Source organism: Rhagoletis zephyria, unplaced genomic scaffold (assembly GCF_001687245.7).
Source record: "Rhagoletis zephyria isolate East Lansing unplaced genomic scaffold, Rhagoletis_zephyria_1.1 Rzeph_scaffold_00006, whole genome shotgun sequence".
NCBI lineage: Eukaryota > Metazoa > Arthropoda > Insecta > Diptera > Tephritidae > Rhagoletis > Rhagoletis zephyria.
This window is the reverse complement of record NW_016157090.1, coordinates 918,942-938,349: the sequence shown is the minus strand read 5'-3', so window position 1 is coordinate 938,349 and position 19,408 is coordinate 918,942. Positions and strand designations below refer to the sequence as shown.

Sequence of the window (19,408 nt, the reverse complement as noted above, 5' to 3'; positions counted from 1 at the left end):
AAACACATTTTTTTTAGAGTGTACCTTATGTTATAACACTCTCAGTCCTCTTCGTACATATACACATATGTGTACAATGAGTTAAGAGAGCTCCATATGGAAAATTAACGAGAAATATTACGCTTTATCAAACCAATAAAAACATTTATCTATATCCAGACAGAAAATGAAATGAAAATGAAAATGAAAATGAAAAAGTGAATGACTATGTAAATTTTAGAAATACACTTAAATTCATTGAACGCACTCGCAGCAAGAAAATACGAAAAGGAAAAAGAGTCAAAATGTTATTGCAAATCTGCTGCTGACACTTATGATTTGAGAAATGTGTTGCCAGGACAAAGGTTTGCAAGCAATGCAGAGTGTGTAGGTTATTGCCATAGTAGCATGTAATGGCAAATTTAACAAGCAGAAACGAAATGAATAGAAGGGCATAAAACGACTGAGATTTTTTGTTTATTATAATTTAAAAGCTTAAGGGAATAAATGGAGTAGGAACAGAGGGTTTTAGCAGTATAGCTTCTAAGTTAAAATATGCTTTGCTGAACACGTTTTGTTGGTAAGAAGTGCGTGTAAATCATAAACAAACGATCTGAAATTAATAATAATAATATTTTGTCGCTTATACTTTCTAAAAGTGTTTGGCCGAGCCTCCCCTCCAATTTGTGGTGTGCATTTTGATGTTGTTACACAAATGGAGGGGCCTACAGTTTTACGCTGCCTCCGAACGGCAAATGGATTTTATGAGAAACCTTTTCATGACATTAAATCTGTAAATAAATTTCAGGTGTTTAAAAACTATCACACGACCTGAGTATTTTATATAAGTAACAACCCTTTCCTTTGTATGTGACAGCCACTGAATTCACCAGTCTTACTTGCTATACCACACTATTTATACACAATTCCGGAATCTCATGCGCCACTCAATGAAATTCGAAAATATTTACAAAGGAAAAATACTCCGGGGCCTACCCCATTAGAACTTGAAGGGAGATCTCCCTATGTGAGGAATAAAAGAGTACTCCCCTTAACCTTATTTCTGAGCAATAAGAGAGATTTGTCGGTTTTGTACTCCTTTATTACTCGTTTAGGAGTCAAATAAGAGATCTCCTAAGCGAGCGACGAAATATTGCTCCCTGAGGCATGATTTCGGAGCAGTAAACGAGATTTCTCGGTTTTGTACTCCTGTATTGCTCGCTTAGGAGCTTAATGAGAGATCTCCTAAGCGAGCAATTAAAGAATGCTCCCTGAGGCATGATTTGGGAGCAATAAGCGAGATTTGTCGGTTTTGTACTCCGTTATTACTCGTTTAGGAGCAAAAAGTGATGTCTCCTAAGCGATAAATCCAAGAGTATTCTTTTTGATTGATAGGAGAGCAATACGCACCTCGCCCAAAAGAAATTTGTGTTTTCGAAAAAATTTATCATACAAAAAAAAACAACAGAAAATATTTCTTATAGAAGCATAAGGAGCACACAATAATTTAATTTGGATAGCACACAGATTTTAATAAAAGTCCGTTGGTATGCACTTCAATTTTTGTTTAAATATATTAAGTATGTATTGTATTACTTGTAAATGCACCCTTAAATACTTTTCAGATTGCGCAAATTAGTGTCAGCATTTAAGTGTGACCCCCGGCTTTAAACATCGCATGGGTGACAAAGATGTCAGATAAGCAAAGTCACCTTCACAATTTCCCCGCTTGGTGGATTCCTGAACTGGCAAGCATCCTTGACACCCAGGAAATCATATAGGAGTACATACTTATATGTGCATATAGGTGCATATAATTCAAATCTTATCTTACCGTTTTGTTATTATTATGTTTTAATTTCATATGATTTCTCTGCAATATATTTCTAAAATTAAGCAATTATGTAAGACGTATCATTTATGCTTTATTTTTAAGATCTTGTAATATTGCACAAATGCATGTGATTAAAAAGTTAAATAAAAAAATTTAATAAATAGCAAAATCCATTTGGCTAATGTAAAATATTCGTTATCATTGCTCTCTTATTACTCCTACAGGAGGTTTTCGGGATGTCTCTAATGGGAGCGCTCTTTTATTGCTCGTTCGGGAGGAATCTGGGATGTTCTCTATGTGCACTCCCTTGTTGTCTTTTTGGGAGGTTTCTGGGAGGTAACTATGGGAGTACTCCCGTATTGCTCTATTAGGAGGTTTGTGGGATGATAATTCTGTGTGTGCTCCCCGATTGCTCGTTTAGGAGGTAAAAGGGATTACTCCCCCTCCTAGGACATCCAATGTTAAAGGGAGTATACAAAATTACATGCTTATACACAGAAGCATAGGGAGCAATGGGGAGTATTCGTATACTCCCAAGGGAGTACTCACCGAGCAATCGTACGATGCTCCCAAGTTCTACTGGGACATTACTTACATATGTACACACATTCACACATTCTCGCCTTCGCCCACTTCCTACGAGCTGACACACGGCGTATACGTAACTTGAGCGCTAATTAAGACAATTCTACCACAGCCACAACAATAGCAGCAGCAACACTTTGCGGTGTACTTTTTATTAATTAACCATAAATATTATAAAACAACAGTATTTTGCACGACAACAACTCGAATATTAACAACACGGACAATGTTGTTGTAGGCTGTTGAACAAGTGAAAAAAAATGCCAAGTGTCCGCATGCCGCTGCGTATACGCAACATAGTCATCGCTTGTAGCTGGCGAGCACTTGATATGCTTCCGCATGTGGATATGTGCAAATGAGTGTGGTAAATGCCAAAAGAGCACATATTTTATGCATAATTACCAGCGACACATTTGTATGCACTTGTACATACATACATACTAGCTATATTTTCATACACGCATATGCAAAAAGAGCAAAAAGAGCGCAGGAAATATACAAAAGTAAAGAAATGATAAATGCTGCTGGTTTGCATGACCTTACGGTTAGTTTGCGCTCACTCGCCGATTTCATGAGCATGCAATTTGAGTAAAAGCGCGTGACTAATGGGGCAAGAAAGTGGCGTTCAAAAGCGTATATGTATAACTATTAATATTGCAAATTATTTATAGTATATATATGTATATACATTAGGGTGGTCCAAAAAAATTTAAGTCGAAATTGTAATGCTTTCACCCCCTAGAATTGTTCTATATCGAAAAAAAGTATACACCTATTTTTTTCAAAATTTAGAGGTCGCTCAAAGCGCTCAAAGTTTTCCATGTATTTTTATATGGCAAAAAAAAACAATTTTTCGTAGTAATGGAATTCTTTAAAATCAATATTTTTCGGAAGATCCTGGTTCCCTTCACGAGACTTTCAATAATAATAGCCAATTGTTTATTTAACCATTTTTTTATACTAACGATTTTTTATTGTTCCCCCCTTTTGCATTTTTCGGGATTTTTGTAGGTTTTTGGCGGACATATAAATTATATTTAGTTGCGATGAAAAAATTGTTAACTAAACAATTGGGTATTATTACTGGGAATCTCCTGCAGATAAACAGAGTTTTCCGAGAGAAAAATTTTGATTTTTAAGAATTCTATACCATTTCTACGAAATTTTTTTTTTATTTTTTTTTTTGAAAGACTTTGGTCGCTAAATATTTTTTGATTTCAATATAAAAAATTAGGGTATATTTTTTCCGTATAGAACAATCCTAGGGTGCGAGAGCATACAAGTTCCGACTTTACTTTTTCACATGCAATTTTGGACCACCCTAATATACATATATGCTTATTAAAGCGCCAAAATAGTCATAAACACATACATTCTACATACGGAAACTATTGGAAAATGTAAGGACAGTGCTGTAGCTGACGTTTTACGCTTACTTTTTCATAATATTACTTTTTTTTAAATTTTTACTTTTCAACACAAAATAATGTCAGTATGAAAGAATTAAAAACTTAAATATCTGCCTTTTTAAGCATACAGAGGTGGAAAAATAAACAGGGACACGACATTTTAAAAAATTCTTCCTGTTTTTCTTTTGTTTATTTAATATTCATTATTTTTTTAAAATCATAGCTCACTATCTAACAAAAACCATATAAATTCATATTTCAAACTTTGTGCAAAAATTATAAAAATTCTGCAAAAATGCGTCTAAATTTTCAAAAAATTTTAATCAGATTTTTTAGATTTTTTTGAGTGGGCAGTTCTATAGCCCATTCAATTTTAATATAATAAAGTGCAGGTTTGAAGATTCTAAAAACTTTAGGCGCACGCCACAAATATTTTTTTTAATTCATTAAAATTTTAAATATGGTGGCACAGTCATAGAACATAAATTGTACATGTATTCTAAACCAAGCAATTGCATACACACAAATTATTTACTTTCCAGCCGCATCAATCTTTTCTAGCTCCTTCAATATTTTTTAATTAATGAGTCTACGAAAAGCAATTATTTAAAAATGTGCCAGTTGTGTACAAAAACAAAAAAAGAACAAATAACAACATAAGCCAGTTTAATTATTGTAAATTGAAAGACATTGCGGCTGACTACGAAATGTAATAAATAATGCGGAAGAAAATTGCCGAACGACACTCAGAAAACCAATTTATTATTTGGCGTTAGAAATTTCCAGTCGCGACAAAAAGTTTTAATTTGCAAATTTTCACTAAATGTAAAACAATGGCACTATGTTTCGTCAAATTAGAAAAAAAATTGCATCAAAATGTTGAATATAAAATTTGTGCTACTTACAATGTTTTCAAAGAATTTCCAGCAGGGAATAGATTTTCGGCCAAGCTAGAGATTTTATTTTCATCCAAATAGCTGGAAAGAGGAACGATAGGATAATCAAATAGCAGTGAAATTCTACGGAATTAAAATGTACAAATTTATAATAAATACAAAATTTATAAAAAAGGAAATAATCGTACATATGTTATTTTTTTTTAATTTCACAAAACTCTAAAATCTACAAATGCAAAAAAAAGATAAAAGAATCATATGAAAGTTGAAAAATTTGTTTTTAGTTTGTTGGGTAATTTTTTTAACATAAGAAAAAAAATAAAAAAAATTTTAAATTACAAAAAATACTGGTATTTCACGTTTATTTTTTATTTATTTTGTTTTGCTAAGAATTCCGTTTGTTAAAACAATATTATGACATTTCAAAGCTCCTTTTGAGCATTTCGTTTTCAAAATAAAAGATGAATAGGTACCCAGTAATAACATATAATATATTTAAATACACTTACAGGGTTTTTAACGGTATCTCCGATAGTCTTCTGAAGGCAGACGATGCCAAGCGATCGATGGAGCAAAATTTTAAGACCCTGAAGAAAGAAAAATAAAAAGGTGAAGGCAATTAAAAACGATGGAAACATTAATTTTAATATTTCAAATACGTATGTCAATATTATATATATAATGCAAGCAAAAAGATATTTATAATTTTAAAAATATATTTTTTTTGTAAAAAATTCCAAATGATGAAATTATAAAAAAAAAATATTTAAAAAAATTTATTTTTATAGCGTAATGACAACATCTTTTAAAAATAAGATTTCCGTAAAAAAAACAGCTGCAGGAGCTTTAAAATTCTTTAAAAAGAATTGGATGCAGGAATTTTAAAATAACTCTACAAAAAATTGGATGCCAAAATTTGTTTAATCTTTTTGTCGGTTGGAGTGATGTATGCCTTTAATAAGGTGGCACCAGTAAAGTACTTAAAAATATTAACATTTATGTATATATATAAATAACAAATTTAGAAATTTCAAAATTTGCACTTAAAAATATCTAGGAATATTTAAAAAATATTCATGTAGAATATAGTTACATATTTAGACGCCGTTTGCCATTTACTTTTCATTTCACTGACAACAAAGCAAGTGGATTCAAATCACAAAAATGTATAAGAATGTGAAAGTGGGAGCATCAAATATGTGACTTGGAACCGTGTATCATTAAAAAAATTTTGGAAAAAAAATTTTGCAGTGCACTCGATATAGCATAACAAATAATATCAACTATCTTAATTTCACAATTAAAAAAAATTAAAACCAAAATTTAGAGAATAATGGAAAGTCATAAAAAACTAAAAAAAAAAAATCAAGAAATTTCGAAAAACATAATTTAATATGTACGAATTTTAAATTTTTTTTTTAGAAATCCGATAACCAGCAACATATAAATCCACATTTCAAACTTCGTAGAAAATATGTAAAATTAAACACCCAACAATTTTAAAGTTTTTATTAAAAATTTTTAGAAAAATTTTCGGTATGCAGTTTTATAGCCCAGAAAATCGCGTTGATTTTTAATAATTTTTTTTGCAGACAGTATTGAACATTTTCTCCCAGATAAAGTATGCTCGACAATTACTTTTATATGGAAGAAAATGCCTAGCAACGTCAGCAAAAAAATTATTAAAAATCAAAGCGATTTTTTAGGGTTTTAAAATTTTTACTTTAACCTACTAAAATCTAATGGATAGTCCGTAAATTTTTCTAAAAATTTCTAATAAAAAGTTTAAAATTTTTTGGTGCAATTGTTAAAGTTTGTGAATTTTTATAATTTCTGTAAGAAGTTCGAAATGTGGTTATGTAACATGCTAGGCTTTTATTAAAAATTAAAAACATTAGATAAACAAACGAAAAATAACTAAAACTGGTCAAAAAGTCAACTTAACCTAACCATACATACGCTTTTACATGCATACATATATATGTAAGTATGTAGCTCTTAGTATTTATTAGTAGAATTTCTGCCCTTTGCCCATTTGTAACTACGAAAGTGCTCATAAAATTCATTTCTCCATTAATCCTTTGTAACTTTACGACCACAAATTCTCCACTGCCTTTGATCCCTTGCCAAAGTAAGTATTCGAGCTATACTACATAATATTTTTTACCATTTTATTAAAAAATTCGCCACACACATTTACACTATCGCAAGGACAAGGACATTTTTCAGAATTTAATTTTAAATTTCTACGCTCGAGGACATACTTAGCATATTTGCCAATGGTTTTCAACAACATACCAACAACGCATTAGCATACGAGTATAATAAAATCAAAAAGCCCCCTTGTAAACGAATATATTAAGTAAAGTGCACAATTTTATTTTAAATATTTTTATATTACATAGTCGTCTATGTAGCTATATACATATGTACATACAGAAGTGTGTGAACCTACGCATGAACGACTGATTTTTCACATGTGTACCCTATTCACTTACATAACTTTGTTTGGGTTGTAAGCTTTGTCTGACAGAAATGCATAATAAGTGTTTGCAATTAAAACTAATTTTAATTTTCATTTTAAAGTTGGGCGGACATAGAAACACACAGGCGATTGAAGTTTGAAAATTTCTAGCACGAACGACATAAATAGTTAAATAAAAGGAAATTTAGTTAATTAAAACCAGGAAAAAGTGGTGCTGGCACAAAAGTAAAAGTTAGCTGGCGGAATAAGTGCCGGAGTCGGTAAAGGGATTTACTCCTTTTTTTCTATTTTCTCAACTTAAATTCCTTTGAAGCAGAAATAATTGGTTTAAGCTCTGACTCTGATAGCGTACAGCCACTGCGAAATAGCAGAGCAAAAATTTGTAGAAGAGGTGGCTGGAAGAGACTTTGCTCTGAGCTGGTTCACAGGAGCTCCGTACGCTTCCTAAGCCACAGGATGATTAAGTGGAATCACTTCACCACTTTCTTCTTATCTGCTGGTCCTTATAACGAACCCCGAGAAACTCGCCGTCTCAGTGGTTACCATTCAAAATCAATCGGTATGACAAAGGACAACCTCTATAATGTCCAAGCGTGTCTGCGACTGCGGTTGACCACCATATTATAGTATAAGATAACCTAACTCAGTCAAAGGCTGCTATATTGGAGATATGATCCCTCACAAAGCCAAAGATCATTTTCTGTATAAGCCAAGATATTTTCAGAGGTAGAGTTGATTGGATGCTGGAACCACTTTTAACAGTTTCCGGCTGATGAACTGGCCAGAGGCGGCACCCTCTCTTGCAAAGATGGGCCTCGTGTCAACTCAGCGAGCGTTGGAGTAAAACCAGGACATGTGCTACGGTTAGGTCTTTCTGGTCGAGGGCGGACTGGGGTGGTTTAGGGTTCTCCTTAGGCTCGCGAACCCAGATCTCGCGATCCTAGTTCAGAAAGGCCATTGTCCTTTCGGGGTTCATGCAGTGAGATTAAATATCTTTCCGAACCTCTTTTGTCGCAGCTGTATGGAGGACAACAAGGTGGAATCATCTCAGCTTTTCCTACTAGACTGTCCAGCTTTTGCTAGATTGCGTCTTAGGTTCATACTTTCTCACAAGTCCGGAGGAGCTCTGCAGGACTAATATAACTATGTTATTTGTCGCGCCTGCTATTCTTTTAGAGATTTTTGGGTATCAAAATAAGGCAACGAAAATTTTCCGCATAGGATTCAGTACCTCGAAAAATTTGTAAGAATTGTCTATTCTCGGGCGTTGGAAACAATTCTTGTGATTATGTATTACACTGAGAGGAAAAAACTATTAACATCAAAATTTTACTGAAATTTGAATAAGCTTTGAAACTTTTCTTTATGTGGTATCTGATATATACCGACCCATATTTTAAATGAAAATTATTAACAATAAATAAATAAAGATAAGTTGCCGATAGCATAATTTTGAATTTTGCTGCTATTATTTTGAACGCCACTAGTATGTGTATATGTACATTTCTGAATGTTAACTTTAGCTTTTTGTTCATTAAATAACATTAACAATATTTGTACATTTATTTCTTTTGCATACTTACAGGCTCTCCACCATTGGCAACTGCGCGATAAAATGCTCATCGATGTAGGGAAAATTATTTCCGGTCAAATCGCTGTAATGGAAAACACCAAGCAAAAAAATAATAAAATATTAATGATTAAGCATAATTACGTATGACAGTGAATGTGTTAATTAATTTTTAAATTAATAAAAGCAAGGTAGTGGTAAAATGTAATGTGACAGGCGTGCAGGTAATGAACCATTTTTGTACAACACATTGTAAAAATAACAATGCAGAAAGCGTTTTGCATGAGCGCGCAGCACTTAGCAGCCGGGTTGACAGCAATCGAAAGTTTTAAAAGTAATTTATTAAATAACAGATGTACTATTTTTTTTGCACTCCATACAGACATTCTTTGAATATGGCAACTTTTTTTATAGGCGAGGGAATTGTTACTTTGCTTGACAACAGGCAGTAATGATGATGAAGATTGATAGGGCAAATGTTACTAACACTACCCAATATGCACAAAGCAAACATTTTTCCTACTTTTTTCAATTTTTGAGAAATTTTTGATTCTCAAAAGGAGCTCTAAAACTTTTCTCCAAAAATTTTTCCAAGGTTTGACTAAAACTTAAGACAGTTTGAAGTCAAATTGATATTCAAGCTTTCCTCAAGTGGAGAACTCAGATTATTTTCCATACAAAAAATGTGCCCTTTTGTTAGAGAATGGGTTGGTTCTCCTGGTACACTGGAAAATCTCCACTTGATCTCCAACCCAAATGTTTATTGGGTAACATGAGCAATTAGTGTATGAGTATTGTATGTGCGTATGTATGTATATGCGTCTGTGTATCTATGTTTCTCCAATTCATACTTACAGCATCGTCAATTCTATGGTCGGCAAATTGGGCGGTATTGCCGTTAGCTGTTGGAAGCGACATAAAATTTCATCACCACGACAAAGGCAGCTAAAATTGCTTGGGTACAGCCAATCTGCGGAAGAAATGGAAAACAATTGAGGGCGAAATTACTTACAGAAATAACACGCGAAACCATACAAAGGCACAATAAATATTTAACGAAAAAGTAGCCCAGTAGATGAATACGCTACCAATTAGCGGCGTGAAACGTGTTTGCCATTAGTAAATCAAGCGGAATTGAGTTCACAATAAATGATAATAAATAGCAACTAAAACCTAAAACAAAAAAAAACATAGAAAAAATTGTTGCGCAGAAATTAATAAACAAACGCTAAGCGCCAGCGGCGCGTTGTCTTTTCACTTCGGCATTTGTTTGGGGGTAGTGCGCAACAATTAGCGACAACAATTGTTAATTTAACTGACACTCAAAGCAAAGAGGCAGACACACACACACACACATGTCCACAAAAACAATATCTTACACTTCCATACATATACGCGTACTATTCTCATTCACTCACTTACCGCACGTCTCCACTGGCACATCATCATGCCGTCCATAGGGCTGCTTGCGAAAGAAGTGATCCCAAAATTTCGCATCCACATCATTGACGCAATTCCACTCATCCGAGGCATCATCACAATCCGCCTTTTCGTCACAGTTCAGCCGCTGTGGCACACACTGCGCTGATGTGTTGCAATGAAAGTAACCTATTGGGCAATTGTCCAATGCATCGGGTGTTATAATCATATCCGGCGCAAATTCAATGGGCGGCATAATGGCGGCGGCTATACTGGCGCTTGCTGCTGTTGTTGTCGTTGTTGTTATGGTTGTGGTGGCGGCAGAGTGTGTGAGTGGTAGGAATGTGTTAGCGGGCGCGGGCAGCAGAAAAACTGTGGTGAGAAATGAGAAGGAAATTAAATGGGCCATAGCAGAGACAACGAGAAGAAGTAATAGAAAAACAAATTAAAATTATAATAACAAAATATCTGAAGTGGTTGAGGCAAGCTTGTTACGCATATGATTCAAGCTCATTTGAAATTTTAAGCGCTATATCTGTTCCCGTTTACGCTGTACTCACCACACAATTCTTTTTCTTTTTTGTTGCAAGCAAAATGCTTTGCAAGTGTTTTCTTTTATTTTGCATGCCTACGAAACTGCTTCTATTTTAACTGTTCCCACTTGATCTGTTCTCTATTTTTTAACTCGTTTTTTTTATAACTAACTTTATACTAAGATTAATTAAGTTTGATTTTACTACGGTTTTCACTTTATATTCCCTCATTTTAACTGTTCTCACTTTTCTTTTCTTGTGATTTGCTTCTTTTATTTTCTTGACATTCGCACACAAGTGTTCCTAGTGAAAGTGCTTTAATTTAAACTTTTCCCAGCATTCAGTTTTCACCATTATACAGTTTTGTTGAAAGTAGATTCAAATAAAAGTGTTCCCATCCAAACTTTAAACTGTTCTCAATGTTTTTTTTTCTATCTCTTTTCAATTCTTACGCCCAGTTTCCACCCTCAAAACTGTAGTCTTGCTGTAGCACTGATCGATTTTCGCAACTTCCAAAAACCCTCTGACTAGGAAAAAAAATTTAAAAAAAAACGAGGAGATACTGCAGCAATACGACCATCCAAGCAATTGAATTCATCTCACTCGAATGTGACACATTTCAGGGCAGCAAAATTGGTTATTTTTGGCTCGAAATAAAACCATCAACTTGCCGCTGTCATTCCCCATTACCAACACTTTCCTTCGTACGCTTTCCACCTACACGTGCCAACAAATATCCATAATTTGAGCAAGGGAGCAAACAGTGTTGACAAATGTTGGCGCCCGCCTATCAAGCAACCACACACTCTACAACGTCACACTTGGCCAAGTGAGCGCAAGGATGAGCCAGGCAAACAGACATACGCTCGCCCACTACAGCAATTCTTTTAAAGTAATTTCCTTTAATATGGAGTGTAATGCTTTCTTCTTGGAACACATTTAATATTTCAATAGCACCCAATAGTTATTGTTGCAATAATGTAGAGTACAAACTTGGCTATGGACATACAATCATTTATTTAGTATTTTTTTGCGTTTGCGTTTGCGTTTGCACTTTCACCCACATGGCAATGCATTTTGAGTGCAATGACGTCGTGTCTAAAGCTTAGCCATTACTTTATTGCTACTTTAAGCGGGTAAATGTAGAGGACATTGGCTACCAGCTAGAGTTGAATTACCAGCTCCCTGTTACTGCTGTTGGTGATTTTTCATTTTTTTCCCCCCTTTTCCTAGCTACTCAGTTATGCATTACTCGGCATTAGACAACTCGTGCGTCCGTCCTCAGCACGTGTAATGCTTTCCATTTGGCATTTTTTATTGCTCTTATTATGGATTTTCTTTCAATAAAGCCATCCCTTTCGGTTGGCTAAGTATTCACTTGCGGTTTCCCTACGATGACAACGCAGCGCCTCAAGTGCTCCTTCTGAGGCCGCCGTTTGCTCGTACCTCCTTCCTTGGCATGTCCTCGCCTTTTATCGCCTTCAGCTGCTGCTTTATTGCTACACCACTCACCGCTTTGTATAATCGTGAAATATACCCTCTTCTTCCCACCCCTTCTGACCATCTTCAGCTCTAGTTACCTCGCCATCGTTCACTACTCACACTTTTATATCGTTTTTACAGTTATCCACGCTTTATTTACTTTTCCCGGATCGTTAACATTCCATACCATAGATCTATCTTTTTTTTTGTCTACTTGCGGCTATTCTTATCTGCGCCGTTTCCAATTGTTTGCGTACTTCTTTTTAGTTTTCTGTTTTTTTTTTCCTTTCTTTGGCCTACCCACATTCTCCACACTTCCGACAAGCGTCTTCCATCACTTTGCTTTCCGCATGTCTGACCAAGGTCATGCTGTCTGCTTGTCTGCTTTTAATTTCAGCACTTCGCCAGCCATGCTTTTTCTTTATTTTGCCATAAAAATTTGTTATCGTAACGACATGGCCGGCCATAAACATGTGTAAGTATGAGAAATTTGTGCACATTCCTTCATACATAAATATAAATTTATGCAGGTGAGCTCGTAAAAGCATCAGTGATTTTAATGACTTTTCGTTGCTGTAAGATTTTTGAGGCTTCGAAAATGAATTAAGGCGAATTTTGCAAATAAAGACGGCGTAGAAAATTTCTCCTTTTAGCAAATTGGAAGGAAAGGCATGGTGACTAAGAAGAAAAGATTTTACATAGTAACACTGGGTGTAGGCAAAAATTTTCCAGATTGTTGTCCACTTCCAAAGAGCAAACCTTATTTAAAAACCTCCGGCCTGTACTTTTAACTGAAGCTAAAAATTTAACGGAAAGTTCAAGGGGGTAAATCATGAACGAGTTTTCCCTGCTGAAATGAGCCTTCGATTCGATACCACTGAGCGGTCAACATCAGTTGATGAAGCTCTTCAGTCTTGTCACAAACCGGTAGTGCTCCCTAAGGTATGCAGCATACGATTTTTAAACTGCCTTCCCTTTTCCGCCTACTCAGCATTGGCTTGTAATTCTCAGCTTGATTATAAAATACTTTTTAAGGCGCAATCAGCTGTTGTCCAAAAATCCTGGTCATTAAAATCCAAAGAGGAGTAGATGAAAGGGGACACTTATGACTTCTCCAGTGATTATTCCGAACTACGCATTTCGATTAGAAAACTAAATACTGACTGAAAGTTTACTACCAAGCCAACAGAGCACAATTAATTACTCTAGGCTTCTCTCATATTACCTCACGCTTTCCGACACTCAATTAAGTCACTTCTCCCCAATAACGGCCATACCCGGCCCTTTGGTTATTCTGACGAGAAAAAATTGCCTATAGAGACCGTATAAAAAAGCTTAAAGGCTTGAAAAAAAAACGTTAGAAGTTTAAATCTGCCTCCAAACTGTTTTTCAGTAGCTATTTCCTTTCCATGAATGGCATATCATTTTCTCTCTAAGCCGATAGCTTGGCTTCGAATATGATTTAACCCTAAATATTCTTCTGATCTTCTTAAAAATGGAGATCTTTTTAGGAAAACTAAAGTGCACAGTAAATCCATAGTTCGCGTGCTTCACATTAGTACGGCTACCTTTCAATCTTTTTAAATATTCTAACGGAATTTTGGCTAATATACCGTAAGCGCTCTCTTTCTCTGTCTCTCAGAGTTGGCCAAATTATAAGCCGGCACGCTTGACTTTTTTTTTATACCCCTAATACGAACAATGAGCTTTTGCTCTTTACACGTCAATATAAAACCTATACAACCCATAGAAAGCTTTAAAAAGCTACATTCGGGGCTTTGATTCAATCAGTACTGTTTATAAGGGTTATGGTCGCCGCCTTGGCCATATGCAGAGCTTATTTGAGCTTTATATATGCTTTTTATATGGAGAAAATTACTAAAGCTCTGTGAAGATTTAACAAGAGTTCGCGCGAGATAAAAACGGTATCTGATCGTCGCTGCTTTGTATGAGTTACAACGCCGCAACGTAAAGGCAGAGGATAAAAGCTCTAACTGATCAACTCTGCGCTAATCTCTTTCACCCTCACACCCTCTTTCTCCTTGTCTTTGTCTCTCTCCATCTTTCGTGCATTTTTCTGTCTCTCTCCAACTCTTTTTTCATCAATACTAGATTTCCTACCGACCTCAGTAAATAAAACCATTTTCAAGTTCGCTCGCTCGTTTCAAAATTTTAATCTTTTAAACAAGTAAACGCGTGGCGCAGTAAAAATTCAATTAATAAATTTTCAGTTCGTTGGTATGTATGAGTATGTACTTACAAAAAAAAAAACAAATATAGCAAAACGTAAATTTTGTTGTGCCATTAAGTAAATTAATCAAAAGTCAATGGCAAGACCGATCAACAGTGGCGGCATTTAAGAGCCTGAAATTCGCAAACTCAATTTACGGTCACTGGAGGCAGAAAGCTTCCTTATTGTGAGCCAACAACATACACTCACACACAGCTCAAATGAGCGACACAGAATACACGAAAAAAATTAACTTGGGCAAATATATCGAATTTTATGATCTGTAAATAATTTGCCGATTTTGTTGTGCTTATTTTTTGTTTTTCTTTTTAGTATGGCTGATAAACAGAAATGTTCATGCTACTGCTGTCAATATATGTACAACAAATATAATGAAAGAGTTGACAGCAACTGTCAGCACGTTGCATTGCAATTGGCGGTGCTGGCGCACAGGGTCATTAAGACCCAGCAAAATAAATAAATAAAAATCGTGAAAATCAGAAAATGTAAGTGTATATTTTTGCTAGCTTCTCAGTAGAAAACTAACGGTTAATTGCTTGTTTTCCTATCAAGGAAAATAATGTTGTTTTATGCATCAAAAATGGAAGAAATTTGTCTCATCAGTTTCCACCTCCTTGTGCCTTGCATTGTCCACTGTTGTTAATTTGAATTTGTTATTTATTTACCTTATTTCTTTTTTCATGCACTTCCTTATTTTTTTCAGCTGCTCGACCCGTTCCATCGGCTAATTAAATTTATGTTAATCGAATTTTTCTGTGCGCATTGTAATGCGAAAATATGAGAATTATTCGCAGTTCATAAATTTTGCAATGGATTTTCGAAGGCTTACTTGCATACAATGCAGTCATTGCAATAAAATTTTTGTATTAAAAGTAAAAGCATAAATTACTTTATTACTGAGCAAAAATAAAAAATGTTAACGATTATTACTTTTACAAAGGCTAAATATTAAAAAAAAAACAATAAAATAAGACTGAGCATATAAGCATTTATCTTATACCCCTTTTACAGATAAACTATGCTTCAATAAGTTTAAAATAAAGCGAAAAAATTCAAATCAAAACTGACACTAATACAAATGCTATACATACACATCAGAAGGACATTCCCCAAATGTATGATTTAATATTAACACTGAATTAAATAAGCGTGATAAGCAGCAGTTGAGGAATAAGATTTATATATATTAATAGAGCAATTCTGGCAACTCACCACAGTCTTTCGTAAGACGATTGTCAAATCTGGCAAGTATTTTACAAGCTCTAAGCTGTGCGCCTTCAGAAATACGTTTTTTAAAAATTGAATTAAATTAAAAGAACAATAAAAACAAATAAATAAAAGACAGTTATATTAAAAATTAAAAATTAAATGAAAATAAAGCAAAAGTAAATTAAAATATTTTTAAAAATTAAATTAAATAAAAAAATGTCTTCTTAAAACAATAGAATTCTCATATTAAAGAAAAGGAAACAATTTTATTAAAAAATAAAAAGTAGTACTTATAATTAAATAAAATGAAAAATAAAAATAAAAATAAATATTTTTATTTTTAAAACAATAAAATCCAAAAGAAATGAAATTAGCAAAAGAAAACATATTAGATTAAAGAAATATAAATACAATAAGTTTGTAAAAATTAATTAAATTAAAAAAAATTCTTTTTTAACAATAATATCTTAAATTAAAGAAAATTCAGAGAAAAAATATTTAAAAAAGAAAACATAAAATAAGTTCTTTAAAATATTCTTCTTTTTAAACCAATAACATCTAAACATTAAAATAAAACAAAGAAAGAAAAAAATGTAATTCAAAAATCAAAATATACATAAAACCAGTTTCAAAAAATTAAGAGACAATCACATTAAAAACGAGAAAAAAGTAAATTCAAAAAATCCCCTTTCCGAGGACTCGTACTCGGTTAATTCACATGTCACGCATGAGCTTTTCTCACTCGGCCACTGCGACTATACAAGTGCTTTCTCTCAAAATAACTTTTCACCAGGAGTGATGAATGAGAGAGCTTTTTTATAAGACTTTTGTGCTAACTAGAATAACAAAAGTCTTTCGAGCTATCGTGTCATCTGTCTTTCATTTGAGATATGTTATGGTACGATATGTTCAACGCATTTCACCTCAACTCACCACAGCTCTCATCCAACCTCACATCAACTCCTCTCAGTTCACCTTAACACACCTTACCATAACTCACCTCCTTTCCTGCCAACTCAATATTTCTGGAAACCCTACCATTTCTAACAATTTCCAATAATTCTAAGACATACATATTTGCTTACTAAGTAGAGGTGGAAAAGCATAAAAAAACGGCAAAACTATTAGTATAACGATTTCCTACGCATACAAACAATTAGTTCATACGCCGCATGCGAATTGCAGCCATCTTCAAAGTGGCGAATAGCTTAAGCTGCATACTTTTAGGCCAACTTTTTGCTAATTTATCAAATGAACAAATGCAGCACAATACAATTAAATGGACTTTTTTAATTTCTGAATTGCTTCCTTGTCTATTTAAATACCGCACGCAGACAAAGGTCTACCAACAATTGTCAATCTCCTTGCAACTTCTGGCTGTATTTATCCAAATTTCAGTGGTTTTATTGCAACCAAACATTGGACTTATTCCAATAAGCTGAAAACCAATGCGTAGCCATGAACTTTAAAGCGAAACTTCACAGAAATTTGTGATATTTATTGAGGTTGTATTTTGTTTCACAAGAAATTAGATTGCCGTTAGCACCGAAAAATCAAAAAAAAATTAAAATAACTGCATGCAAATTTCTATTCAGATAAATATCTACCTTCTTCATTTGAATATATGTTAGTAGGTGTCTTAAAATGGGAAATATGTCAGCTGAAAAATCTAAAGGCTACCCTCAATCTTTTACACGTGTGTAACGCTGGCGCTTGTAACCTGCAAAATCATTTTAAAATCCGTGAAATGTTCACGAAAAAGTTGTTAAAATGCTAATAGAAATGCTATTCTAAATGTGTTTGCATGTAAGAGATGTGCAAATATGTACTTAAGGGGTGGCATGCAAATGATGGCGGCAGTGAGCTCCAAATTTATTCTGAACTTACTAATTAAAATTTCAACGAGAATTCGTAGAAAAATCTAGTTAGCTTAAGTTGGCTTACAATTAAATATGAGCTAACTGTTGCTTCGTTAATATTTTTTGGCTGCAGCCATTTCGAGCCGAATAAAAACAATTATCAAAAAAAATTATAAACATTTTTGAGATATTGCTGTTCAATGCTATTGGAAATCTGTTTTTCTAAAACATTTTTATTTCTTACTTCTTACTAAACATTTTATACAATTTTCGGAAAATTTAAAGAAAAAATTAATTTGCAAAACTCGAACGTAGTTTTAATACAAACTATGACATTACATAACAGGGATATAACGATGCTTAATTTTGACGATAATTTTAGTTTAAATTTTGCCATGAGTGACATTTATTAATTAGTTTTTACTTAGTCATTTTTTTATGCCCTATGTATTTTTGTAGTTTTTGCTTTGAATTACTTTCGAGTTTGATTTTTGTTTTTAAAATATGATTTTTCGAATTTTATTTTTTTTCTGTATTAATATAAAATTAAAAAAAAAAATCAAATCAGTTCTATAAAGATTGTTTGAATTTGCATTGGAACTACTTTTAGTATCTTAAAAAAATCTGAAGAGAGAATTTTGATATTCGGCTAAAAAATACAAAGTTTTTCTGCTTCAAAATGTTTATCGAAACTGCATGGACTTCTTAAAATTGGGATTGAAAACTGATATTGAAAAAATTGCAACATAAGCCAATTTTAGATTTTTAATAAGTTTAAGGCGTCTACTCAATTTTAAAAATAAAAAAAAATATTTAAGAGTAAATTTTATTCTTGCTTAGCGTATCGTAGATTTTGTTTTGTAATGAAATTTAAGATTTTTTTGCAAATAAACGTTAAAAAAACTTGTGGAATTCATTGTGAAATGAAAAGTTATTAACCAAACGAATGATGGTAAACTTTCATAAAAAGTTAAATAAAAGTGAATATGCAATTTCGAAAAGAGCGGAAATTTAAAGTATTTACGAAAAAAAAACGAATTATTTATACTAGAGTTGCGACTTTTTCAAAATTATTCGGTACTTTTCATGGCGTCAGCACTGGATCTGAAATAAAGATGTAGCCTTTTCGCGCTTAATAAATACAGAGGAGCACACACATAGATAACATTGATATGAAAAAATTGATTTATGAAATTATGCGAAATGTTCTTTTTTTTGAAATTGCATATAAAATTTTGGTTTTGGTTTGGATTATTTAAAAATGCTTAATTTCTTGTTTTTATGGAATTCATAAACAAAAGATTTAATTTTTCATATGGATCTTTTTTTGGTTTTTATCAAAACCAATCCTAGTTTTATGACTTCTTCTGTCATTGTACATAGCCATCCTAAAGTTTCGTTAACATTTTTTTTTTTTTTTAAGTTCACCCTAGTACTGTTTTCGAACTGTGGCCATAGCTGCATTAAAGCTTCAATTATTTTGTTAATTTTACTTCACTTACCAATCATCAGCGCCATGTAGACGGAGAAATTTGTTGTTTGACTGCCTACAGAAATTATTTTATAAGCCATAATTAGCCTCTTGGCAAGTCCTTGGGGTTACGTAAATTATAAGTGCTTCCTTAGTTCAACTTCACGCGATTCATTTTGAAAGAAGGGATGCTAGCCTTATAAGCTGAAAAGGTAAGAAAATTAAATCAATGGAAAAAATAGTTAACAGCGATTTTGAAGGCATAAAATTCAGAAATCAAGTGATACCAATAACCAATGCCAATAACTTCCGTGCAACTAAAAATCAATGTAAGTACTCCCAAAAGTGGTTAAATAAACCAAAAAACATTTCATTTCTTAAAATTTTTTTCGGGAAATTTTTGGTACCATTTTTGCCCCTCCACAA

General features: G+C 33.3%; 1 protein-coding gene across 1 annotated transcript in view; it reads right to left on the bottom strand.

Annotated features, from left to right (window-relative positions):
• The window catches only part of Lgr4 (Leucine-rich repeat-containing G protein-coupled receptor 4), a 76,056-nt gene that overhangs the window by 39,237 nt on the left and 17,411 nt on the right, over nt 1-19,408 (bottom strand). Inside the window, exons 2-7 of the mRNA XM_017607365.1 lie at nt 19,014-19,186; nt 10,181-10,549; nt 9,614-9,728; nt 8,772-8,843; nt 5,213-5,290; nt 4,713-4,784 (exon numbers count right to left, since the gene is read on the bottom strand). Of these exons, the coding sequence (XP_017462854.1) occupies nt 4,713-4,784; nt 5,213-5,290; nt 8,772-8,843; nt 9,614-9,728; nt 10,181-10,549; nt 19,014-19,083 (776 nt within the window). The 5' untranslated portion in view covers nt 19,084-19,186. The remainder of the gene's footprint in view (nt 1-4,712; nt 4,785-5,212; nt 5,291-8,771; nt 8,844-9,613; nt 9,729-10,180; nt 10,550-19,013; nt 19,187-19,408) is intronic.